General features: G+C 41.0%; 14 protein-coding genes across 14 annotated transcripts; 6 read left to right on the top strand and 8 right to left on the bottom strand.

The window, feature by feature from the left end:
* Window positions 1-659: 659 nt before the first annotated feature.
* UBP8 (ubiquitin-specific protease UBP8) lies at window positions 660-2,060 on the top strand (the record flags this gene model as incomplete). Its single annotated transcript, XM_003647399.1, has 1 exon — window positions 660-2,060. One exon carries the CDS (start codon window positions 660-662, stop codon window positions 2,058-2,060), a length of 1,401 nt encoding a protein of 466 aa, XP_003647447.1.
* Window positions 2,061-2,198: 138 nt separating this feature from the next.
* Window positions 2,199-3,056, bottom strand: PLP2 (Plp2p; the record flags this gene model as incomplete). Its single annotated transcript, XM_003647400.1, has 1 exon — window positions 2,199-3,056. The coding sequence occupies one exon, from the start codon at window positions 3,054-3,056 to the stop codon at window positions 2,199-2,201; it is 858 nt and encodes a 285-aa protein (XP_003647448.1).
* A 253-nt stretch (window positions 3,057-3,309) lies between these two features.
* Window positions 3,310-5,373, bottom strand: MRE11 (MRX complex nuclease subunit; the record flags this gene model as incomplete). Its single annotated transcript, XM_003647401.1, has 1 exon — window positions 3,310-5,373. One exon carries the CDS (start codon window positions 5,371-5,373, stop codon window positions 3,310-3,312), a length of 2,064 nt encoding a protein of 687 aa, XP_003647449.1.
* Window positions 5,374-5,685: 312 nt separating this feature from the next.
* Ecym_6251 (phosphoglycerate mutase) lies at window positions 5,686-6,378 on the top strand (the record flags this gene model as incomplete). Its single annotated transcript, XM_003647402.1, has 1 exon — window positions 5,686-6,378. The coding sequence occupies one exon, from the start codon at window positions 5,686-5,688 to the stop codon at window positions 6,376-6,378; it is 693 nt and encodes a 230-aa protein (XP_003647450.1).
* Window positions 6,379-6,800: 422 nt separating this feature from the next.
* On the top strand, window positions 6,801-7,226 carry Ecym_6252 (rhodanese-like domain-containing protein; the record flags this gene model as incomplete). The annotated part of the gene is made up of 1 exon (XM_003647403.1): window positions 6,801-7,226. One exon carries the CDS (start codon window positions 6,801-6,803, stop codon window positions 7,224-7,226), a length of 426 nt encoding a protein of 141 aa, XP_003647451.1.
* Window positions 7,227-7,705: 479 nt separating this feature from the next.
* On the top strand, window positions 7,706-8,113 carry RDL2 (thiosulfate sulfurtransferase RDL2; the record flags this gene model as incomplete). The annotated part of the gene is made up of 1 exon (XM_003647404.1): window positions 7,706-8,113. The coding sequence occupies one exon, from the start codon at window positions 7,706-7,708 to the stop codon at window positions 8,111-8,113; it is 408 nt and encodes a 135-aa protein (XP_003647452.1).
* A 91-nt stretch (window positions 8,114-8,204) lies between these two features.
* RRP36 (rRNA-processing protein RRP36) lies at window positions 8,205-9,134 on the bottom strand (the record flags this gene model as incomplete). The annotated part of the gene is made up of 1 exon (XM_003647405.1): window positions 8,205-9,134. The coding sequence occupies one exon, from the start codon at window positions 9,132-9,134 to the stop codon at window positions 8,205-8,207; it is 930 nt and encodes a 309-aa protein (XP_003647453.1).
* A 356-nt stretch (window positions 9,135-9,490) lies between these two features.
* On the bottom strand, window positions 9,491-9,846 carry MRPL44 (mitochondrial 54S ribosomal protein mL53; the record flags this gene model as incomplete). Its single annotated transcript, XM_003647406.1, has 2 exons — window positions 9,491-9,729; window positions 9,789-9,846. 2 exons carry the CDS (start codon window positions 9,844-9,846, stop codon window positions 9,491-9,493), a joined length of 297 nt encoding a protein of 98 aa, XP_003647454.1.
* A 240-nt stretch (window positions 9,847-10,086) lies between these two features.
* Window positions 10,087-11,034, bottom strand: MPD1 (protein disulfide isomerase MPD1; the record flags this gene model as incomplete). The annotated part of the gene is made up of 1 exon (XM_003647407.1): window positions 10,087-11,034. One exon carries the CDS (start codon window positions 11,032-11,034, stop codon window positions 10,087-10,089), a length of 948 nt encoding a protein of 315 aa, XP_003647455.1.
* Window positions 11,035-11,321: 287 nt separating this feature from the next.
* Window positions 11,322-12,161, top strand: Ecym_6257 (uncharacterized protein; the record flags this gene model as incomplete). Its single annotated transcript, XM_003647408.1, has 1 exon — window positions 11,322-12,161. One exon carries the CDS (start codon window positions 11,322-11,324, stop codon window positions 12,159-12,161), a length of 840 nt encoding a protein of 279 aa, XP_003647456.1.
* Window positions 12,162-12,694: 533 nt separating this feature from the next.
* Window positions 12,695-17,202, bottom strand: SNF2 (SWI/SNF catalytic subunit SNF2; the record flags this gene model as incomplete). The annotated part of the gene is made up of 2 exons (XM_003647409.1): window positions 12,695-17,068; window positions 17,143-17,202. 2 exons carry the CDS (start codon window positions 17,200-17,202, stop codon window positions 12,695-12,697), a joined length of 4,434 nt encoding a protein of 1,477 aa, XP_003647457.1.
* Window positions 17,203-18,307: 1,105 nt separating this feature from the next.
* On the bottom strand, window positions 18,308-20,467 carry TAF7 (TATA-binding protein-associated factor TAF7; the record flags this gene model as incomplete). Its single annotated transcript, XM_003647410.1, has 1 exon — window positions 18,308-20,467. One exon carries the CDS (start codon window positions 20,465-20,467, stop codon window positions 18,308-18,310), a length of 2,160 nt encoding a protein of 719 aa, XP_003647458.1.
* A 458-nt stretch (window positions 20,468-20,925) lies between these two features.
* On the top strand, window positions 20,926-21,939 carry MTF1 (RNA polymerase specificity factor; the record flags this gene model as incomplete). The annotated part of the gene is made up of 1 exon (XM_003647411.1): window positions 20,926-21,939. One exon carries the CDS (start codon window positions 20,926-20,928, stop codon window positions 21,937-21,939), a length of 1,014 nt encoding a protein of 337 aa, XP_003647459.1.
* Window positions 21,940-22,027: 88 nt separating this feature from the next.
* Window positions 22,028-23,227, bottom strand: Ecym_6261 (uncharacterized protein; the record flags this gene model as incomplete). The annotated part of the gene is made up of 1 exon (XM_003647412.1): window positions 22,028-23,227. The coding sequence occupies one exon, from the start codon at window positions 23,225-23,227 to the stop codon at window positions 22,028-22,030; it is 1,200 nt and encodes a 399-aa protein (XP_003647460.1).
* Between the last annotated feature and the right edge of the window lie 122 nt (window positions 23,228-23,349).

A 23,349-nucleotide genomic window follows, 5' to 3' on the forward strand; every position in this document is an offset into this window, starting at 1 on the left:
AAACTTATACAGGAAATTTCTGTGACAATTTAACCTGAGGGCCTGAAACATCCTTTATTGTTATGTAAATTTCCCCCCACTCGACGTATGATTCATTCCAACAGTTTGAAACTTGCTTTTGAAAATTTTAGGCATGATTTTTTAATTCACTACTTATTTCGAAGTTCATCACATTTTTGATTCTGACATCCTGGACCTATTGTCTGTATAACAAGTAAACGAACAAATTATAAAAACCGAACAAAAACACAAAGTTGTTCCAGATTAGTGGATTTCCATTTTGTCTTAGTGCAAACAGGACAGGAGTAGATTTTGAGCCACTTCCAACCTTGCTCAGAGACTTTCAGAGGCCTCCTGTTCCGTCCTAGTCAGTGCGCTTCGAGCATTTCATCAGTTTGGAACTTGTTGCATTACGGCAGCAGCGCAGACACTCAACACCCATGCATTTATCTGATGGCAATTTGTATCACGTGACCGGGCATGAATAGTTTTCGGTGAGTGAAATGGATCTCAGTTCTTGCTGGAAGGTTGACTAGTGGTTCAGGAAAAAGGTTAAAAGTTGTTAGTAGAACAGTGACAGTTCTGGTAGGAGACTCCGGAGGGTATATTTGTACAGTTAGGTCAGTGGTATATTGTTCGTTTTGGCTAGTAGAAGAACTATGGTGTGCCAGCATATGGAGCAGGTAATCCAGACGGCAAAGGTAGGCGAGGCGGTTGTGAAAGAATGTATTACTGTGCGTTACCTGATCAGAAACTGTGATGCTAAAGACCGATATCTTAAAGCAATGAGATGCTCTGAATGTTTTCAGATCAATTGTGGGAATACGTTTATGTGTCTTCAGTGTGGGTTTGTAGGATGTTGGAACGAAAACCACTTCTTACATCATAGCAAAAAAGTGGGGCACATATTTGGAGTGAATGCTACTAATGGTCTCTTATTTTGTTTTCGTTGCTGTGATTACATTGGCGATAATGAATTGGTTCGAATGGATATCATGCCTAAGTACTGGGATGAGGTTTTGTTACGAAGTTCGATTCCAAGTGTGGATGGCAAAGACGGGTTGCTTGGCTTGGTGAACATGGGGTCTACTTGTTTTATGAGTAGTGTAATACAGACGCTAGTGCATATTCCACATGTTTTGCAACATGTGCTGAAGCAGACCCATCAATCGACGTGTGATATCCAGGACAGTATCGCCTGTGTATCCTGTGCTGTTGACGAAATAGTGGCAAACTTATACGGGTATCCGAAACCTAATGCCGTTACTAAGAGCTCAGTCGGGCAATATTCACATATATCAAGTACTTTTTCAAGGCAGCAGAAGGGGTTTATTGATTTATTGACATGCTCTTGGAAAATAAATAAGAATTTGGCAGGTTACACGCAGCAAGATGCACATGAATTCTGGCAGTTCTTACTGAACCAGTTGCATTCAGACCACGTGAGAGCACACAAACCTTCATCAAATAATTCTAATTGTGAATGTATCCTTCATTTGCTTTTTCAGGGCTACTTGGAGTCTAATATCGCTTGCTCTGAATGTCATACGAACAGCAAAACCACGGTTGATCCGATAATGGATTTATCTCTGGGAATCCAAAATAAATCTACATTACATGAATGTTTAAATTCCTTTCATAAAAGGGAGCCACTGACCGATTTTAATTACTGCTGTAAGAAATGCAAATCGACCAAGAATCCAATAAGACAGTTGACGACGGCTAAATTACCGCCTGTGCTAATGCTACAACTAAAGAGGTTTGAACACTTAATGAACGGTACTAGTGTCAAAATAAATGATTACATATCGTTTCCATTGCATTTGAATATGAAAGACTACTGTAAACCAGTAGATTGTCTGCATCCCGTCCCTAATATGATGTATAAGTTGTCTGCTATTATTTCACACCACGGTACCGTCCATCAAGGACATTATACGACAATTTGTAGGATAAACGGGGATATATGGGCTAAATTCAATGACTCGATGGTCACTGTAATATCTGAAGAAGATATGTTAAAAGAGCAAGCATATTTGCTGTATTACGTTATTTGCTAAGCGAGCTGAAACGTTTTTCTTTTTCTCTTTTGAGTTTAGTCCTTCCATTTGCATTTTTATTAGCACAAGCAGGAAATTTCACAATATGTTAATCAATCTATCAACATATGTATATGTATATATTCATGTATATGTATATCAATCAAAGAAATCATCATTGTCGCCATTAGCATTGCCTAATCCTACACGGAATTTGTCAGCAACTCCAGACCTAATGGTGCTATTGTTTGTATACCTAAAATGCCGCTCGCCTCTAGCATCTTCATCATCCTCATTCATAAGTAATCTCGAATCCTTATTGTCCACAGCGCCAAGGCTCACCATTAGTTTCTCCAGATCACCCAAAGTGGTGCTATTCCCCCCTAGTTCCACTAAAGTAACAATATTTTTGATAACATCGCCCTTGTAGTATACCAATAAAGTGGGCGTATTAGCTTCTGGATAATTTTCTATCGCCCTATTGGCAAGAATCTCTACAAACTTTATTTGAGGGAACTTAGGAGCAACTTGTTGGAACAGTGAAGATAGTAGCCTGCTTTGTAATTTTCCTTCTGACTTTAAATGCACAAAAACATATACTCCCTCAGATTCACTATCTTCATTGTCAATACTATCTGAGCACGTTCCCTTAGTAATACTAGAATTGCTGCATTCTGTGATTTCCTTGTTATACTCTGGTTTATCGACATGGAAAACCTCACCGAATTTAGCCTTCACCTGCTGTTGGCGTAATTCTGCCATACGTTTCCTCTTATAATATTCTAAAAATTCTTGATCTTCGTCATCTTCAAGTTCCTCTAAATCGGATAAGCTCTTATCCTCTAAACGATTCTTATGTTGCTTTTGAATGGCTTCTTCAAGAGCTTCCTCCAGCTGCGCTGAGGGAGATGGTGGCCTTTCTGGAATTATGCCACGCTGCCTTAAAATATCATTCCATTCAGTATCTTCCCTTTCATCAACTTCAATTTGGAATTTAGGCTCATTAGGAAAGTTCATACTACCTAGAACAAGAACTCAGTTTGCATATATCAGGAATTGTGATGCCTTCTATTAATCTTGTTTCATCTTTTCTAGTTTTGATTAGATTTGGACATCTCTTTTTTTAAAACGGAATCATGTGTTTTTCTAATGTGCAGAAGTTGACGAACTCAAAAAGCTACGAAAACGAAGAATTAAAACTGGTAGCAGACTACATGATGGGCTAATAATTAGATGAGTAAGATGCAATAATTTTATATTAAACTAATTTCTATTTCATTGGGCCCCTTTTCTTATTTAGCAGTGCCTGTAGAACGGCAGTTTTGGGTGTGTTAGAGGTAGACCTTCTTGTTGGAATATCCTTAGAAGCTGTTCTTTTAGATTTGGTGTTAGCCCCCTTGAAGGTACTCTTGTGACCAGCAGAGTGTTCAGTGGACACACGAGTAATTGAATTTTCCTCTTGCTGTTCACTTAACATTAGGTTATCATCGCTGTCCTCGTCAATAGACACCGACACTATGTCGTCATCAATTTCTTCTTCGTCTAAATCGAGTAGCTCGGGTAAGCGATTACCATGCTGCGTTGACTTAGCACGTTTACTTTTTATATTTTTGGTTGCTCTCTTAATAGCCGGTTTAGTTGATTCGAAGCCTAATTGTGATTCTGTTGTTTCATCCATGAATGAATTCATCTCAACTTCTGAATTGGCACTGTTACCTGTGATAGATGCAGGAGGATCGGCAGTGCTTTGGGTGGAAAGCTTGACTTGTTTAACTAGCTTTTTTAAATCTTCCAGATTTTCTGATCGTAGAAAATCTTTATTAGTAGAGAGGAGCTTAACCTCATGGTTGACCTCATGATCTATGAATTGTTTTAGTGCAGTTTTGTCATCTTTGTCAACAAACTTGCGTACTGCTTCGTTCATACCAATTTCTGGTAGCAAAGATAAGCTCATGCCACTAAGCAAATCTTTGAATAATGTTTCCACTTGTAGCTCTCCATCGGCGTGACTATATTGGTTTAGCGCATCCAAATTCAAAGAAACGTTTTTCTTAGATGACACTGATTCATGTTTACCTGGAAGCTTCCGTTTATAAAACTGCACCACGTTATTTGCATTAGCAACTCTTCCAACGAATCTGTTACTGAAACGTCTTGGATTCTCAACTTGGTAATCCATTGAGGAATTTTGAGGACTTATGTAATTCACACGCAGTCTGATAAGGGGGTGTGCTAGCTTTTCGTTCTCTTCACCGCTTATTATCCCAAGGCGCTTAGAACTTAGGTCATTGGCTTTTTCAATCAAACTATTGACCTTATTCACCAATTGTTTCACAATTCCCTCTTTGTCATGTGGCTTAAGTCCAGGTATCGCTGCCAATGTAATATCATCCATAAGAAAGGGCCTCACCGTCGCTAACGGGATTGGGACTAATTTAGGGGACTGGCCTTGCTTCAGTTCTAGGATAAAAACGAATTTATCCCTAGACTCACCACTACATAATGCCGTAGCAACACTAGAGCCAGGTTGCAATACATCAAAACCCTTGGCCGAATTGTGCACAAGATGAGGTATGCATTCGTGTTCATGACCCCAGATAACCAAATCTAAAAACTCTGGAAGAACAGCCTCAGGTAGAAACGCCGTATTGGCATGGCTCGAATGATTTTGATGCACACACATGATGTTGAACCACTTGTCTGTATCACCAGAGGGAACATTAAACTTTACATGTCCCTCTTTGAATGTCCTAAATAGCCGTTCGTCTCTGATAGATGCCAAGCCATACAACGCCAGCTGCGTAACACCCTTACGAAACAGAAGCGGATTAATATCAATATTATCAGTCTCCTCCACCTTTCCAAAGTGGTTGATCAACCCGGAAACTTGTAATATATCCATAGGCGTCAACAGGCCGTTTCCTGATGCATCATCATGATTCCCTGCAATAGCAAACATAGGAATAGAAATATTAAAATTAGGATCCTCATAGTTTACGTCACGAAACTCATTGGATTTGAAAACCTTACAAGGATCACTTAGCAGCTCCAACTCGCACGCCTTATCCCCCATACAAGCAAGTCTAATTGACCTCATTACCTGGTACATCGATTTCTTCGAAGGCTTATTCACATGAAACAAATCCCCACCCTGCAATATCATATCCACATTTTTACTCTTTGCTAGCATCATAATCTCATGAAAAGTCTTCCACGAATCATCCCCCATAATCGGATCTGATTCATTGTAACCAACATGATTGTCTGTGGTTATCAAAATCCTGATAGTATCGCTATCGGGATATTCATCCAACTCCCCTACCAAAGATCCCATCACACGCTCCCAAGTCGTTTGTTATGTATATATGCGACCCCTACCTTCTTGACCAGCCTGATTTGGTCCCGAATTACGCTCAACTCCGCAGCTTTCACTATCTCTCCACTGCACCACCGACTAATACTAGCTATAATTGCCTAAATTCAAATGATTTTAGAATATATGAATTTATCTTGTTTCTTTTTTTCTTAATTCAAGATTATATAAAATCAAAAGGTAAGCAGAGCACAGCGGTGTGGTGGAATAGAAAGTTGGAATATTATAAGTATAGCTAACGAGGGAATATTAGTTCCAAGCAGTGATTTAAGCATGGGAAAGCCAATTCAATTTTACTGTAACAATGATAAACAGAATGTGTTGCGAATATTTGTGATCAGGCATGGACAAACAGCGGAAAATATGAATAAAGTGTTACAAGGACATAAAGACACTTCTTTGAATGAAACTGGATATGAGCAAGCAGACAAATTAGGCAGTTATTTAGTGAATGAACAAGATATCAAATTTGATAAGGTAATATGCAGCGATTTGAAAAGGTGTCAACAGACGATCAAGCAAATTCTTGGGCATTATGACGAACACAATCGGCCGGAGGTTGAGCTGACATACAGATTACGAGAACGGTTTTTGGGGCCAATCGAAGGCATGGTGCTGGAAAATGCTGAAAAATATGCAACTGCCAATGGCAAGGGCTCCTTTAAGGACTTTGGCGAACAGCTAGATAAATTTGAGACTAGGATTGTGTCCAAAGTGAAGGAGGTGGTTGGTGAGTGTCAGAACATGAAAAATATTGCGCTTATTACCCATGGTGGTTCGATTAGGCAACTTCTAAAAAGCTTAAACTATAACGATATCCCGATACACAAAGTAACAGTATTCAATACGTCAGTGACAATAATTGACTATATTAAAGACAGTAGCACTTTCGAAGTAAGACGTGTGGGCAACACGCAGCACTTGGGCGACGGGCTATTTATTGTCAACGACTCTAGATTACGCTAGAACGAAAACCGATTGTTGTGACATAGAGGAAATAGATAAAATAAATATATAAATAAATAAATAAATAAATAAAGTTTAACCTAGTTAACGCTTGTATGTATAGGTAGGTCTGTCGTTATAAAAATTAGCTAGTGAGGCACCCTTTGTAATTCCGACCGAATTTGTTTTATTTCTAAGCAAATCAACGAACACTTCTTTATGTGGGCACAAACGAAATACGTGCAGACCTCTTTTTTGAGGTTTACAGTCTTGAACGAGGTTTCATGTGCTTCGAATAAATAGATATATAAACCCCTGGATTTTCGTGGCTGGACCTCCTGTGTTCTGGTGGGTTTCCGTCGTAGAGCATTAATTAAATAATTAATTAACTAATTTGATAGTGCAACACCAATACCAAAAAAGCATCGCTGCTGACAAGCAAGATGACGACACAAAGTTTATGGGAACGAATTAAAGAGGCTTGGCAGGGGGAAGCCTATGTGTTGAACTATGGAATACGTAAGTATCAGTTTCAAGATATCAAGGAACTAGTCTTGAACCCCAGGGTAGACAAGTTACTAGTAGACGTCAGGGAGCCACAAGAATACTCCTCTGTTCACATTCCAGGCGCCCGCAACATTCCGTACAGATCGCAGCCTCGTGCTTGGGAATTGGATGAGGCTTCATTCAGAAGACAATATGGCTTTAAAAAGCCTCCTCTTCAAGGTGTCGAGTTGATTTTCTACTGTCAGGCCGGGTCAAGAGCACTCGAGGCTGCCGACCGTGCTGAAGCAGCAGGCTACAGAAACATTGCAACCTACCCCGGCTCAACAAATGATTGGCTAGCCAATGAAGGGTACAAGCTCTAATGATAAGCCTGATGTTTGCAAACCGAGGCTATACAAGCCAAAGCTAGATGGCTCTCTCCGAAACACAAGATAAGAATAAAACGCACTTAAAAAATGAGTTTTTTCCGTACAACTATGCACTTATTATATCCTGATGAAGGTGATACTACAAGTTAATCGATCGAAACGTTAAATAGTGGATTCGAAGCAGCTTTTAGTTCTAGATTATGTAGTTCGATATAAGCTGTGGTTAGTAAGCACCTGCCAAGTATCACAAATAACGATTGAAAAGTTTGGTTTTCCGTTTTTAACTTAAGGATTTTATATCATTTCTTATATTTGATGGAAGTGGTAATTTATGTGTATATAATAGGCTTAAGGACGCATTGTTGAATTGTATAGGTGTAGGTTTTGCGAGTGTAAAAGCCATTCAGTGTATTAAGGTTTTCATTGGGTTTGTTTAGATCGTTCTGTGTTGTTTATTCGGAGCGGGTTTAGATATGTTAAGATCGGCATTCTCTCGTCCGCTAATTTCTAGAACAATGGCATCAAAGGTACCCAAGCAGTATCAGTTTGAGGATATTAAACAATTGGTTCTGAAACCAAATAATTCGAAGGTGTTAGTGGATGTTAGAGAGGTAGGTGAGTTGCAGGAATACCGGTTGCCAAATTCGATTAATTTGCCGTTGAAGACATATCCTGGGGCTTTGTCTTTAGCCCCTGATGAGTTCAAGGAAGTTTTTGGTATTGAGAAGCCATCGATGGACAAAGAGTTGATATTTTTCTGTGCAGCTGGGGTAAGAGCGCAGGCAGCGCAAGAGTTGGCTAACTCGTATGGGTATGTGAATACTGCAGTTTGGCCGGGGTCGATTAAGGAGTGGTTATCCAAGGGAGGCGACAAATTGTAGGTTGTAACAGTTGGCACAGCAGCAGACAGTTTCTTATTTTATTTTATTTTATTGTGATTAATTACGTATGTACATAGGTCAAACTTATTATTTAGCCTTTATGGAATTCGAAGTTTTTAAACTCCTTACCACGTATTTTCTTTCTTTTCCTCTCCATTACCTTCTCTCTTTGCTTTGACTTCATGTGATCGAACTTCCATTTTTGAATGATCTTACGTTTTTCGGACTTCTTGAGATGGAATTTCGATTTGTTGCTTTGGTTTATTTGCTGTTCATATTCTTTGATTATTTTGGCTTCCAAATCTCTGTTTTGAATGGATTGAAGCTTTGATGTTAGACTAGTTAGTCTAGCTTGAATGTTTTCCCTTTCATGGTCTGATACCTTGGACATTAGTTTACGATCAGCTAGCATAGACCTCAAATCGGATATCTCCTTTTCCCTATATTCATCCAAAAATCTATATCTATCGCGAACCTTATTGAAGTTCTCCTCTTTACCCATGGAGCGGTCAAATCGAATGTCTTCATATAATTGACTTCCTCCTGCTTGCTTTGGATTTTCCAGGCCTTCGATTTGTCTTATTCTACTGACTGGTTTCTTTGCAGAGTGTTCTTTGGGTGCATGCTTCCCTATCTTCTTCTTCTTCTGCTTCTTCTTGCTACCAGGATGAATAGTATCTTCTGATTCAAAGAATCCTGCTTCTGCATCTGAAGAGCTTATTTCATCGTCAAAAGAATGATCGGTTTCTTCTGGTGCAACTGGCTCCATGGATTCCTGAACACTCTTAGATACCTCACGCTTCTTCAGGAGCTTCCTTTTAGAAGAGCTACTATTATCCTCCTCATTATGTAGCATATCTGCTGCTTGTTTTAGTGAGCCAAAAGTAAGGGAGCTAAATTCATCACTCTCGCTGTTCTGATCATCCCTCTCATGTTGCTTCCTCAGCACATGCGAAAGCTCATCATCGTCAGACTCATCAGATGCTAATCCTGGTTGTATGTTCTTGAAGTAATGAGACATATGCTCTCCGTTAGCTGCTATTCTGAATGTGATGAGATTGGATGAGATGAGAAAGACCAGGCTTTAAATTTAAAGTTCTTTTTTTGACGTCGAAAATTTTCGGACACTACCAGGCACAACAATTACCGTTAGAGGGAGACCTCGAGAAATCAGCAGCGGTGCTATGTAGTTAAAGAGATGGCTTCTCAATGATTTGCTCGAGTAATAAATCCATAGCTCGTATACAGACATTGTAGATATCTCTCTTTGAACAAATGTAGTTCGTCTTTTTTTTGATGTTAGATAAATGTTATCGGTTACATATATATACATAGATGGCGACAGAGGAATGCAAAAAATACTGGGATAAAACAAACCTACCTAGATTCAATACTGTCCTTTAACTGTAGTTTCCTCGAATGACGATCGAAGAAACTGGAAATTTCCTTGAAACTCATGGAACCTGGATCCACTTCCATTATGGTTTTATCCTTGAAAGTCACTTTAATCAGTGATGGTTTTGTTGAAGAATCAGTCATCAACTCAGTTGATAACTTAGTAGAACTTGCTCTTTGAATTGGAGGAATTGCAGATAAAAAGAGTCTTGCATTCTTAGCTAGTTACAAGTTAGTATTTTTAACGCTAGATATACTCATTTAGCGAGAAAACACATACCTTCCTTACTAAACGGGCTAAACCTCACCACAACACTGGTAAAGTACTTTGTAATCATTATCAGAGGTTTGGGACCAAACTGAACAAGACCGCTATATGTACAGAACTAATCTGGTGGTAAATTCAGAACCAAAGACTTATATAAAACTAGTAACTATCACAGTTTGTACTTTTTCACACTTCAGTAAACCGACTTGGTATAAAGAGGGTAACCGCTCCCCCCCCCACACACACACAAAATACGACTTTGACCTCCAAACATAATCATGTATTTAACGCCAAAGGCACTTCAAAGTATCTACAGTTCATCATGATCTAATTCTTGCTGTTTCTTATGTTTCTTGGAGGACGTCTTTTTTGAGCCTGTCTTTAAGGAATTCAAAAAATCTTCTCTCTTCGAGAGTGGGCCTTCTTGTGGAGTCTCAAATTGTGATAAGAATGTAGCCACATTCAATTTTTTAATTGCTCCCTCACCGAACACATGGAGTTCATCCTTTTCTTTATCAAACAATACTAGTTTACTCTCTTCATGATCGGCTGTGATCAAACCCCGCACGAATGCTTCGATGTTCGGATGAGATGGTAATTCAAACGACTTAGCGCCTGCCAACCTAGCATGGCTAATGTAATAGAACTCAATTTTGCCCAACCAGTCAATAGCAATACTCTTGTACACTGGGGAAATCATATCCCTCTTCGAAATAAGCAACGCAGCATATCTAATACTGCTGTCAGTGTTCTGAACAACATCGCCCAACTTGCCGATATGCATCCATTTGGTAACATAGTTCTTGATCCGAGAAACCGCAAAGTTCACCAACGGTTTCACCTCCTGTGCTCCCGAGTAAACCTCCATCCCATGCCGCATAGACCGCTTGGTCACACTCCCAGGCTTATTCACATCTACCTTAGGAGGCCTGAACACCATCAATGTTGGGAATCCTTGTATCCGATGCTTGGCACAAAGCCGCTTGTTCTTAGCTTCATCACAATTCACCGCAGCAACCTGCACAACACCATCCAAAGCCTTCGCTACCTTCTTAAAGGTCCCCTGCAATCGTTGGCAGTACCCACACCATGGAGCATAGAACTCAACCACACTGGTATAGTTAGTTAGGTCCACTACCTTTTCAAAATTCTTCGGTGTCAATTCAACAATATGTGGAGAACCATCGTACAAGTTTTCGGCATTTATCCACTGGACAATAATAGCAACACCGACCAAAATAGACCCAAATAACCGCATTACTAGGTGATAAACCTTGACTAAGAACCGTCTATGATCCACTAACAGGGTGTTGTTCAAGTCGTTCCGGCTGTGCACATACTGTTTGTGTTTTAAATCTGAAAAATAAAGTCGATGTCCGAATGGATATGGATGCTTACGGTATAAGGGTGTGGTGTTAATAATACTATGTTCCGGATCCCACGTCTATTAAGCAGTATAAGTTCACAAGCAATGTATATTGGCACTTGTTGAATGACTTCCAGTAGTTTATTTCGAAATGGTAGCTAGCACTCCAAGATCTTATAATGTGCGTATTCCATGGTGTGTTCCACGATAATCCTAAAAGTGAAAACGGTATGCCAGCAAAGCAAGTACCATCATCCCCTGGTAATAATTTCTCAAGTCATCTACCATCACGACTTACCGAGCTACTTTTAAAAGGCCATATAGGAAAGCAGAAAACGATGTCTGATATGCAGGGTTCAGGCAGTACTCCTTTCACTTTTTATGCGTTTTATCAGCTATACGCTCATTTCAATAATGAGGCAGTAGGACTAACGTTTGATACTATTAAAAGTAAGATATATCCAAGATACGCCTTAGCGAATGGCAAGGAGAAAGAACACTCGTCATTGTTTGTTACCTGGAAGAAGTTAGGAATGGACAAGACATATCAACTTCGTGGGTGTATTGGTACATTTTCAAAGCTACCACTATTGAGAGGCATCGAAAAGTACTCTCTTATTGCGGCACTACAAGATTCGAGATTCTCTCCTATTGGAGCGACGGAATTGCCAAAGCTGAAGTGTAGCTGTAACATTCTGTCAAACTTTAAGTCGATTTACGCTGATGGGACGGGGGATATTTACGATTGGAAGATAGGGAAGCACGGGGTGGAGCTTTTATTCACACACCCGAAGACTGGTAAGACTTGCAGTGCCACATTCCTGCCTGAAGTGATGGAGGAGCACAACTGGACTCAGATTGAAACGTTTGAGAACCTTATTGAGAAGGCTGGGTGTTGGCAATATGTTGAGCAAATAATGGAGAACTATGATCAGTATTTCATCGAGGTTATTAAATATGAAGGGGACAAATCCGAGCTTACGTATGATGAATTTGAGAGCCTCTTGAGCAAAGTTTAAGTAATGAGAACTAAATACTGCTAAGAAGTTAGATCATGGATTGCTATGAAATATTATGACAGTTATTTTTCTTTATTCTGCTAAAACCAGTGTTTTTTGGATGAAGAAGTAATAAATGTGAATGATTACTGCAATGAGTCGGAATTAGGCTGATTTGGCCAAAAGAGGGTTTTAGCCTTTCTCACGTCATCTGTCCAGTAAATTAAATTCACTAGTGGTATGACATTCTTTCTGTTGAACGTAATCTTGGGAAAGCACTTTATTACAATTGGCAATTTTCTGTACTCATAATTATGTTAGGTTGTAGTTGAAGATATGTGTTGCACCTCTGTCTACGTTGAACTTCGCAGAGGTTGAAAATATCTTAACCCTTAGTTTGTGCTTGTTCATTGCTCCGAACCTCACGTGTATATGCATTCACATACATAGTTATGAACAGTTTTATGATTACAAATCCAGTTTTATATATGCAACATCTCAACGTACTCCAAATATGTTCTTGATTTTAGGAGCTCATCCAGTCCTAAACTCATTCAAGGTGTTACACTGGTATTAACACTTTTCTGAGTGTTTTGTTGAGAAAATGGTACGATCGTACCATAGTGCGAATCAAATTCACTAAAATCAACCTCTATATTGTTATCCCCCGATAATTCCTTATACTTTTGGACGGCTGCATCCTCTAGCTCAATGGAATCGTTATAAATCACTGAGCCTTCTGTGTTATAAACCCTTGCATTTGCAAAGATTAAGTGAAAGTCTTCGAGGGCTTCCTTTAAAAAATCATATGCCAGCGTATCTATGTGTCTCTTAACATTTTCAAGGGCTGCAGGATATTTGATCAACATGTAATAATCAGGATATAACTTCTTGGACGGCCTAACTAAAAATATATCCGCTAACCTTCTGTACTCTTCGTTTCGATAACTCAATATGTAGTCATACAACTGCTTAGCCTTAAGAGAGACTTCGTGCCTCTCGTCCAGCGGCTTTTTTGGCATATCCCTCAAAAAATTCCTACCATTCTTAGCTGGACGACCCCTGCGACCTCTAACTTTTGGCTTGGCCTTGGTAACCCTAACTGACTTAATAGATGTCTTGCCCCCAATTTGGGATGCATCGTTTTTGATTGGGTTATCTTTTACCAATCCATCAATGGGAGGATCATCAGCAGTTGTTTGGGGTAATAAGTGGTCAACTTCAAAGTCAACGTCTAATCTAACTTTTTTAAACTTTGGAGGTCTACCAGGTCCCTGCTTCCTCTTCATAGGAATAATAGGGTCATAGTTTTCATCAACAATGGTAGAAAAGTTTGAACCAGAGGTATAAGCGCGGTCTGTAGCACGCATGATACCATCTTCATCGTCGTCACTAACTTCAAACTGCTTTAACCATTGTTCCTCGCTCATACTATCACCATAATGGGTTGCTTTCCTATCTCTGGTTCCCCTACCACCTACAAACATTCGCTCAGACTTTTCTTTTTCAATCTGAGCAGCAATATCTTGGTGGTAAAAATCAGGTAACTCTAACTTATCCATTAATCTAGAAGTGATACCTTCCGCCAACTGCTTCCGGTTACGTTCAGCATCAATCTCTGCGAACAACTTCAATTCATCATCATTTCTTGCCAAAATTTCATTCAATTCACTGTCATCTAATTGTTCATCTTCATCTATGCCTAGTTCTCTCCTCTTTTTTTGGTCTTCTTCGGCTTCCAATAGAGACCTTAATAAGGCCTCTTGCTCCTCTGCTGTTGACTTGTTATCAAATTTACCTGCTTGAATAACCTTGCCGTCAATGTCTAATTTTTTGTGCGCCCTCTCAAGAATAACTTCCTCAACAGAATTATCAGTAATCAACCTCAAGATTCTAACCTCATTCTTTTGCCCAATTCTGTGTGCCCTGTCTTGTGCTTGAAGGTCTTGGTGAGGATTCCAGTCTGTATCGAATATAATAACAGTATCGGCTGTTTGCAAATTCAAACCCAAGCCACCAGCTCTGGTGGATAACAAGAAACAAAAATATTCAGAATCGGGGGCATTAAACATATTTAATAATGTTGTACGATCGTCTGACTTCGTATGACCATCTAGCCTCAAATACTTCATATCACAGAATCTTAGAAAATCCTCCATGATATCCATGATTTGGGTCATTTGAAAGAATATTAATACTCGATGACCTGAAGCTTTGAATTTGGGTAGGATTTTTTCTAAAAGTTCAAATTTCCCAGATACACGCCATATATTCGCATTAGTCTCTCTTTTGGGGTTTATTTGATCCTCCACTTGTTCGAAGACAAAAGGATGGTTACAAATTTTTTTTAATTGCATAATTTGGTTATTGAAGCCACGCAACCCCACCATTTTTTTATTACTTTGCTCATCCACAACAAACAATCTACGATGCTTCAACATCTGCTCGTACAACTTCTGTTGCAAAGCGCTCATCCTACATTTCAAAACTTTCTCGACCTTGTCAGGCAATTCCTTTTCAACATCTTTCTTTAAACGACGTAACAAAAATGGCCTTAAAACTTTATGCAATCTTCTAATGACCAATAACGTTTCTTCTTCGCTTAACTCGATCTTGTCTTGGCCACCAGTGTTAGCAAACGGGGTGTTGAACCATTCATCGAAGGATTTTACCGAGTTAAAGATCTTGGGCAATACGAAATTCAACAACGCCCACAATTCGGGTAAATTGTTCTGTAATGGTGTACCAGTCAAAATCAATCTATAATCGGTATGATAGAACTGATTTAACGTCAAAGATAATTTAGATTGAGAATTTTTCATTCTGTGTCCTTCGTCAATAATCATATGTACCCACTTGATTTTTGACAATAAGGGACGCTCCTTAATGATATATTCAAAAGTGGTCAAAACCACCTCGAAACTACCGGATTTTATGATACCCGTTAGCGCCTTACGTTCACTAGGAGGACCCTTAAATGCAATTTTGCGTAGCGTTGGAGCCCATTTATCAAACTCTGCATTCCAATTGGTTAACGTTGATAATGGCACAACTACTAAAAAGGGACCTCGGATGCCCTTGACCTCGTACAAGTACGTTAATAGGGATATAGTCTGAATAGTCTTACCTAAGCCCATTTCATCTGCAAGAATGCCATTTAAATGATTGTTGAATAATGACACCATCCATTGCAAACCTTTTATTTGATATTCTTTCAAGGTACCACCAACAAGAATGCTGGGTTGCTTTTTCACATCTTCCTTGATTTTGTGTGCGACTTCGTAATAATCAATCCTCTCGCGTTCATCATCGCCGACATCAACAGCAGACGAAAGCTTGTTAAGCTTTCCATCATCCGAGCCACTACTACTACTACTTTCTTCGTCTTGCAAATGTGAATGTATCTTTTCCTGGGTATACTTTTGTTGGTCCTTAACAGCTTTCGTTAAGGAATCCAAAAAGGCATTAGTTTGTTTCAACAAATGGGTGATCCTGGTATCCTTTGTCTGGTCTAATAACTTGATGTACGCCTCCTCGTCATTGGATTTCAATGCCTGCAAACGTTGTTTGGCGTTTCTTTCCACACGCTTCTGCTCATCCTTCTCCAAGTTGCCATGAACTGTGATTAGCCGATGACTAAACTTCATTCTGGCCGCTCTCTTATCCATGCGCTGATTAAACCAACTAATTGAGTATTCCATGATCGTTTCCAACTTGGCAGACTTTTCAAATTTCTGGCGCTCATCCTGCTGCAACTCGTGCCGCTTATACAAATCGTTCGTGAGCAGCGCGTCCTGGATATTAACCTTTCTGATCTTGGATAAGAAATTTGGATGCGTGTTGGTCAACAAAGTATTTTGAAACCACTCAAACTGCAGAACATGACCACGGACCGCCTTTTGGAGGGGCAAAAGCTGCAAAGAATAATACTGTAGAAGAGCATCTGCTTTTTCCGTCTCCCCAAGTGACTCATCAGAAAGGCTGTTCAAGGCATCATCCACACTAGTGTCTATATCAAGCGCCGTTAAGGTCTGATAGACTTCCATCGCTGAATGCACATCCATCCCCATCGGTAAAATCCCCGGCTGTATCATCAACTTTGGGTTCTTAGCGGATGTAAACAAGTCCACGTAATCGACCACATTGGGCACCTTAGGAACGCTGTAACTATCAACTATCATTGTAGGGTTCGTAATGTCGACAATCTTGGGTATGTCTGGATGCGCTTTTCTATACTCATCTAGCGAGCGGGTGGCCTGCTGCTTCGGGGGCAGCTGGCTTTCTGCGGACGGCAGCTGGTTGTGCTGCACAGCTGCCCCTGCAAACGCATCGCTGCCCATGCGAAACTTTGCATCTTGATCCACTATCCCTACAGGCGTCACAGAAGATCTGGGCGATAGACTCCCAGACGACCGCTTGCTGGCAGCACCAGCAGCTGACGTCTGCTGCGGCAGCGGTACACCATGAGACACCGTCTCTGCCGTCTCCCCGGACCCACCGCTTTGCTCCTGTCTTCGAGACAGAATACTAGTGACAGCCGTCACCATCTGTCTCAAATTCGGAGGACTATCCAACGACACCTGTACCACCTGAAGAGCCTCCTTCGGAATGGGCTGCTTGTGAGCCAAACACTTCAACGCAGTGATCTGCGCCTTGAGCAACTCAGACTGCTCCTGGGTAAACGCCATACACCCAACCCCAGCACTTGCACTCCCACTAGAATTGCCCGGTGAAATACCCCCATTGGAAACCCCTCCAGAAGACCCCTGTCTCTCCATTGGCTGCGGCACCTGCTGCGGCGTCTGGGCCTGCTGCTGCTGCTGCTGCTGCTGCTGCTTCGCAGCCTGCCTCAACACCCTCGTAAAGTATATGAACTCCGGAATTGTACTGGCATTCTCCCCATGCTGGTTACGTAACTGCTGCCACCTCTACAAAAACATCAAATCATCGTTAGTACTAATCCAAAAAATCAAACCCACTAGAAAACAAAAAATCACCATACCAAATAGCATCTGTTGATTTCTTCCTTAGTCAACTGTCTCTGCGGAATTTCCATATCCATCCTGAACAACCAACAACAACAATAACAAAAAATAAAAGAGAGATCACAATATATAAAATTAAAAACGCCACCTAATAATCACTACAATGATCTACTCCCTATAACAGATACGATTGATTATCTCTCCTCGATTAATACTATAAGATCTCCCTTTCTCTATACCGCTGTTTCGCTCGCTGTTTTTCTCTGCTCTGTCTCTCCAACCGTAACTTAAAAACAAAAAATCCCTGTACAACTATTATGATGTGCTACTTTTGATTACTCGCTTGTTTGTTGTTGTTTGTCAACCCTTGTTGTTTTCTGAGAGCCGTTCCCTCTCTCTCGACTCTAATAATAAACAAATAATAATAGTGATAAATAATCAATTAAAACCAGCAACCAGGCTTCTAGGGAGCAAAGGGAGGATAGGATAACGAAAGTACGAGAGTTTCCTCTCCGTCCATTTTGGTTCATTTTTTGTTTTTCTAAGAAAAAAATTTTCTTTTTTGGTTTTGGCCACCGTCCGGAGCGGAGCGGCGGAGATTAGGAGCAAGGGTTGCGGGTCATGTGACCTGGAGATCACATGACCTGGGGGGGCCGTCGTCGTTTGTCCTGCAACGGGGATTCCTATGGCATGGGTGTGTATGGGCATGGATAATACATGTATACAGCGAGATGACACACACTGGCCTGGAAGCGTAGGGACGGGGAGTGGTCCTCCTTAATATATATATATATATATAATGTGTGTAGGTGTGTATAGGTGTGTGCGCAAGGAGGGGAAGAGATTCCTGTTTTGATTCTGGTAGTGCATGCGTTATAGCAGTGCAGAAAAAGGAAAGACGGAAGACATAGGTTGATCCGGGAAAGTTTTATGGAGGGTGTTCTGTTTCGTTTGAAGTATGCAGGGCCGTAGAGTGGGTTGTGGAATGGATTTACTAATCATATGCGATGGAGGTTGTGTAGCTACGTCAGATGGGGCGTGGAGAAGGGGGGGAGTTGTCGCATCAGTGCATTTTTGAAAGACGATGCGGGTGAGGGTACGTTATATGTGAAGGGCGGCCGTTTTTGCAGTCGCATAGATGCAAAGAAAAGATGGTGGGTTCGTTTGGGTGGTGGTGGGATCTTAGTCGTCTCCTTCGGCGCCGAAGAGCATCATCATGTCCATGTCATCCTGGTCGAGTTCCTCGTCACCTCCTAGCATTCGGGGTTGTTCTGTGGTAGGCGGGACGCTGTGCGTTTGTTGTTCTCCGACAGGGTCTTCGTGGTTTTCTGATTGTTGTACTTTGTGGTTGTCTTCGTGTACTTGGCGGACTCCTTGTTCTTGTTCTTCTTCGTGGTCGTCTTCTTCGTTATCCTGTTTTTGGATTTGTTTTTGTTCTACCGGCTGCGCATGTTCGTGGTCATGTTCATGATCGTTGTCCTCTTCGTCGTCGTCGTCGTCGTCGTCGTCGTCGTCGTCGTCGTCGTCGTCGTCGTCATCGTCGTCGTCGTCATCGTCGTCGTCGTCGTCGTCATCTTCATCTTCTTCTTCCTCTTCGTCGTCGTCTTCGTCGTCTTCGTCTTCATCGTCGTCTTCCTCCTCCCCAGGACGAGACGTGGGTGCTATCTTGGCGTCGAGAATGAGAGTGGAGTTGTTCTGAAGAGATTCTTCACTTACCAGCAGTTGCTTGCGTTTAATTTCAACTTCTTTTTCCAATTTATTAATACTGTCGATGAACCGCGATTTCAGTAACGGGTTTGTGGCTTTGGAAAGCTTGTCTCTGTTTTGCTGAAGAATACTTTCGAGTTCGCCGAGCTCATCCTTCAGGAGCTCGTTGTGCTGGACATCTTCGTTGGTTTCAGGCTTGGCCGTTTTCTGAGCAGCTTCTTCTTCGTCGTCGTCGTCTTCGTCGTCGTCGTCTTCATCGTCGTCCTCATCGCCGTTGTATTGTTCCACTTCATCACCAGCCTCCTCTAATAAAATTTGGTCATCTGCCGTGGCGGCCTTTTCATCGTGATTGGAGGATCCTTGAAGCGCTTGTTCTAATTCCAATTCGAGATCTTCGTGATCGTCGTTTTCGAACCTGTCGCCAAATAAACCGCTATCCACAGACGTGTTGCCGGTTGCAACCAGAGGGGTCATACTCACTGAAGGAACATGTTTCTGATTGATACCGCTACCAGCGATAGTACCGCCTACGGCAGGACCAGCACCGACCCCACCCGCACTACCACCACCGGAATCACTGGCCCCACCGGCACCGACACTAGCAGGAAAGTGCGCGAGATCCAGCGTTGATGAAGTCTTCTGGAGTACTGCATCTTCATCCACAAGCTCGTAACTAAACTCCTCCGCTTCGCTATCTTGTTTGAGTAAAATCTCAACCGCCTTTTCTATATAGTCAATTTCTGGACCCGTCATATGCCGACGGAACCTTCGATTTCTCACATTGTAAAGCGGAGGGGTAATTCCGTGTTTATAGTCGTAACACTTCTCCGATATGGCATCTATGTGTTTGCTTTCTGCATCCGTTAGTGACCCACCTTGGAACCCTTTCATCATCTTCTTTCGGGATTCCACAATTTCCTTTTCATAGCGCTCAAAATGTTTCTTCACCAGATCCTCAGCATCAGGCGGCTGCAACTCAAACACATCCTCCTCCATATTGATTAGAGCAATACACAGAAGGATCTGCGAAACATCAAATGTCTTGAGGAGATTCTTTCTATCTACAGATTTGTTCACTTCTAGTATCGTGGGTAAATTTAATAATACAGCCCCGTATTGATAACCATTTATCTTGACCACTGCATGCCTCTCGCCCTTCCATTTAATACTAATGCCTGAATAATCACCGCTGTCGATCGAATTCTTCACGAATTCGGCCCGTATATCTGGTAATACACGAAGTATTATTCCTTCCTCCATTAGAGGATCATCCTCTATATCAGAGGCCTCCGAATCATACCCTTCTCCGGGAACGCGAGGTGGTTTAACTCGAATTCTTGGTGCCTTAGTAACTACCGCACTACTGCTGCTGCTGATGGGCACAGGAGTCGCAGAATCCCTCTTGAGGTTTAACTTCAACTTCACCGGCTGTTTCAAATCCACAGCATTCACTGCTGGCTCGCTATCTTTCTTTTTCAACGTCAATTTTATCTTCGGGGCTTGAGGAGAAGTTTGTCGTTGCTTGGATTCATCTTGAGCCTTGTTCTTCAGCTTAATCCTCTTCGTTTTAGGCTGCCCCTCACTCTGATCGTCCCCAGAATTTTTCAATTTCTTGATCTTGATAATTGGGCCCATGTTATATTCCCATATGTGTTTTATATTCTTATTACCCTCTTTAACGCGTGTACAAAGATCTATACCTTATCTCAACACTTGATGTGTTATTTTACATATACATATATATTCCGGTACTATCACTGTTACTGATGATATTATTTTAACAGTCTTTTTTCTGGAAGACTATGAAAATGACAAGCCCCCATACACCCATGGAATGCATTTAAATTGATTCACATAGTAAAAGATGGTTGTTAGTTTACAAAAGATAATTAGATTTGATCGCTAAGTGTGATGGCAGGGTAGAGCTTGGTGTAGATTCTTTTGAAGTGATCTTCTGCAAGAGTATGAGTTCTTCTTAACTGTGGTCATTTTTTTATACCGCTGAAAAACCTGACGATTTGAAAATTTTCGATGTTCATCCACTTGTTACCTCATCGCACATGAAATATCTTCTCATATTTAGTCAATAGAAGATGTCAGCAAGTGCCCAGTTCTCATGGAAAGCTTTCCTCAATGATTGTAAGGCTTGTAGGTTCACGTATGGCAGAAATTCTAGTATGAATCCCCAACTATATGAGGCTGCATACAATAAAATGAAAATCCACCAGACGTTTAAAGACAATTCTAAACTACAAGTTGTTGATATGTATTCAGGTCCAGGGGTTGGCGCCAAGGTTTTTAATGATATGGTTCAACCTCAAACACATATTCTAATGGAACCAAAAGCTGCATTTGCAAAAATCGCAGAAGATCATATTTCCGGTTCGGGAAGCATCAAGCTGTACAGAAAGGAGCCATATTTATGGGAATCGTTTATTTCTCTAACCAATGAGGATAAACTTATAGCTCCTGAAAAGCAATCGCTTGATCATATTCATGATAGCTTTCTAATCATGGGGAACTTGACGGATAAGAGGGGCGAACAGTTGTACATGCAGTACCTGCAGTGTGTTGCGAACCGAAATTGGTTACAACGTTTTGGTTTGGTGAAAATGGTGCTGTGGGTGGGACAGTCAACGGCTGCTAAGCTGTTAGCGCCTGTGGGGTTTAGAGGTAGATCGAGATGTTCACTTATTACAGAAGCGGTAACTAAAACTAAATTAATTGCAACAAGCGAAGAGAAGGCTTCGAAGCTGTTTCATAGCGATGTATTGGAGGAAAATGATCCAATCCTAATTAAAGAAGAAAAAGGCGATGTAGCTCTATTGGAAGTTACTCCAGTAAAGCACGATCTGTCGCTGGATAGCTGGGATTACTGCGCTCAACGTTTGATGATTACCAAATCCCAACCATTGGAAAGTATTCTGGAGGTTTTGGGACATGGTGCAAAAGAATATTTGGTACCCAGACTAGATCCTAGGCTACTATCTATGAAGCCCATATGTATGACACCCGAAGATTTCTCTATTATAGCCCGAGAATTCGACACATGGCCATTTAAACCAACAACGTTGATTGACTTTTACGAAGTGGTGGATAGCCACTGAAACACCGTACACTTCACCACATTCACTATCAATGGAAAATAAAAAAGCTCTACATATTTGTACACAATATAAAACTATTAAGCTTATTTTAATAGTCTAATCCTCTAGCCTGGTTTTCCTTGTAACCTTGTTCCTGCATTAGTTGTATGCATCTGTCTCTGGTTATCCATCCGAGACCAGGTACAAAAATTCGACGGAACGCCTTTCCATTGTGATCGTAAAGAGAAATGCGACTGAAGTCAACTGGTGGATTTGGTATTGGTGTTAAACATACTTGTGTTGGCACCATTGCCTTTTCCTCAATAGGTGATGGATGTGACTTCCCGCGGTTCACGTAATCCCGCCATTTTTGAACGCCCTCCTTCGTAGTCATATCAAACACTAGTCCCTTCTCCTTACAGTTGATAATCACTCGGTTCTTACTCTGTGTGGCAACTAAACTGTTTTTTGGCAAACTTTGTAAACTTGGAAGATTGCCATGACTCTGTACAGTATGTTTTGCAATAGCCGCTGTCGTATTATCCTCTGGAACTGTGTTCTCAGACTCTACCGCTGGCATGGCCCTTGGTTTTGCCTGAATGTCTACCTTTACCGGAGATTTCCTGTTCTTATGAACCTCACTTGGCTTCTTCTCCTTCTGATGCAATACATTTTGAGTTCTCTGCTTCTCCTCAGTCTTGGTTTCTGTTTGGGCTTGGGCTTGTGGCAGAGACTCATAATCTTCAAGATCCTTGTGTTTGCTCAAGTAGCTCTCACTAAACAAATATCCTTGAAAACCCAAAATGCTGAGTACTACTAAAAACTTAAAAAACTCATAGGTCTTCTTAAAGATCCTTCCCAATAACAGTCGAGATCTCTGGCTGGCTGGCTTTACAATCCATTCAGGTGTGTATTGTGCACCTTTAATGCAATTCTCAACACTCATTAAAACCTTGTCTTTTGACATGTCTTCATTAGAGTTAATTAAGTAACCCACATTAGAAATGCACTCCTTATATTGTTCGCCAGTATCCTTACCGAATCCAACGTGTGCTTCAAAAATAGTAGAACCACTGAATCCATCATAACAGTACTGCAAAGGCAACGACGTGCTTTTGATACATTCTCTCAAATCGTCATACCCTAATGTGTTAATAGGTAACTGAAATTTAGGTAGAGAATGCGTTATGCTGCTTGGTGTCACAGTTTGATAATTGGATCTGATTAACCAAGATACTATTATTCCACTTACAAATGAAACCGGGAGTAAATATAGGGAATGATTCCCTTTAGTTGGACTTGGGTGCATATTGTTTGAAAATGCCTTTGTTTGGTGAAGTAAAATGTTTGAATAAACTGAAGTGGTTTTTATATTTTGTGTACTTCTGCCTTTTGTTGACAGACGTTACTTATTCCAACAAAGCTTGGCAG

This window comes from Eremothecium cymbalariae, chromosome 6 (genome assembly GCF_000235365.1).
Source record: "Eremothecium cymbalariae DBVPG#7215 chromosome 6, complete sequence".
Classification (NCBI taxonomy): Eukaryota; Fungi; Ascomycota; class Saccharomycetes; order Saccharomycetales; family Saccharomycetaceae; genus Eremothecium; species Eremothecium cymbalariae.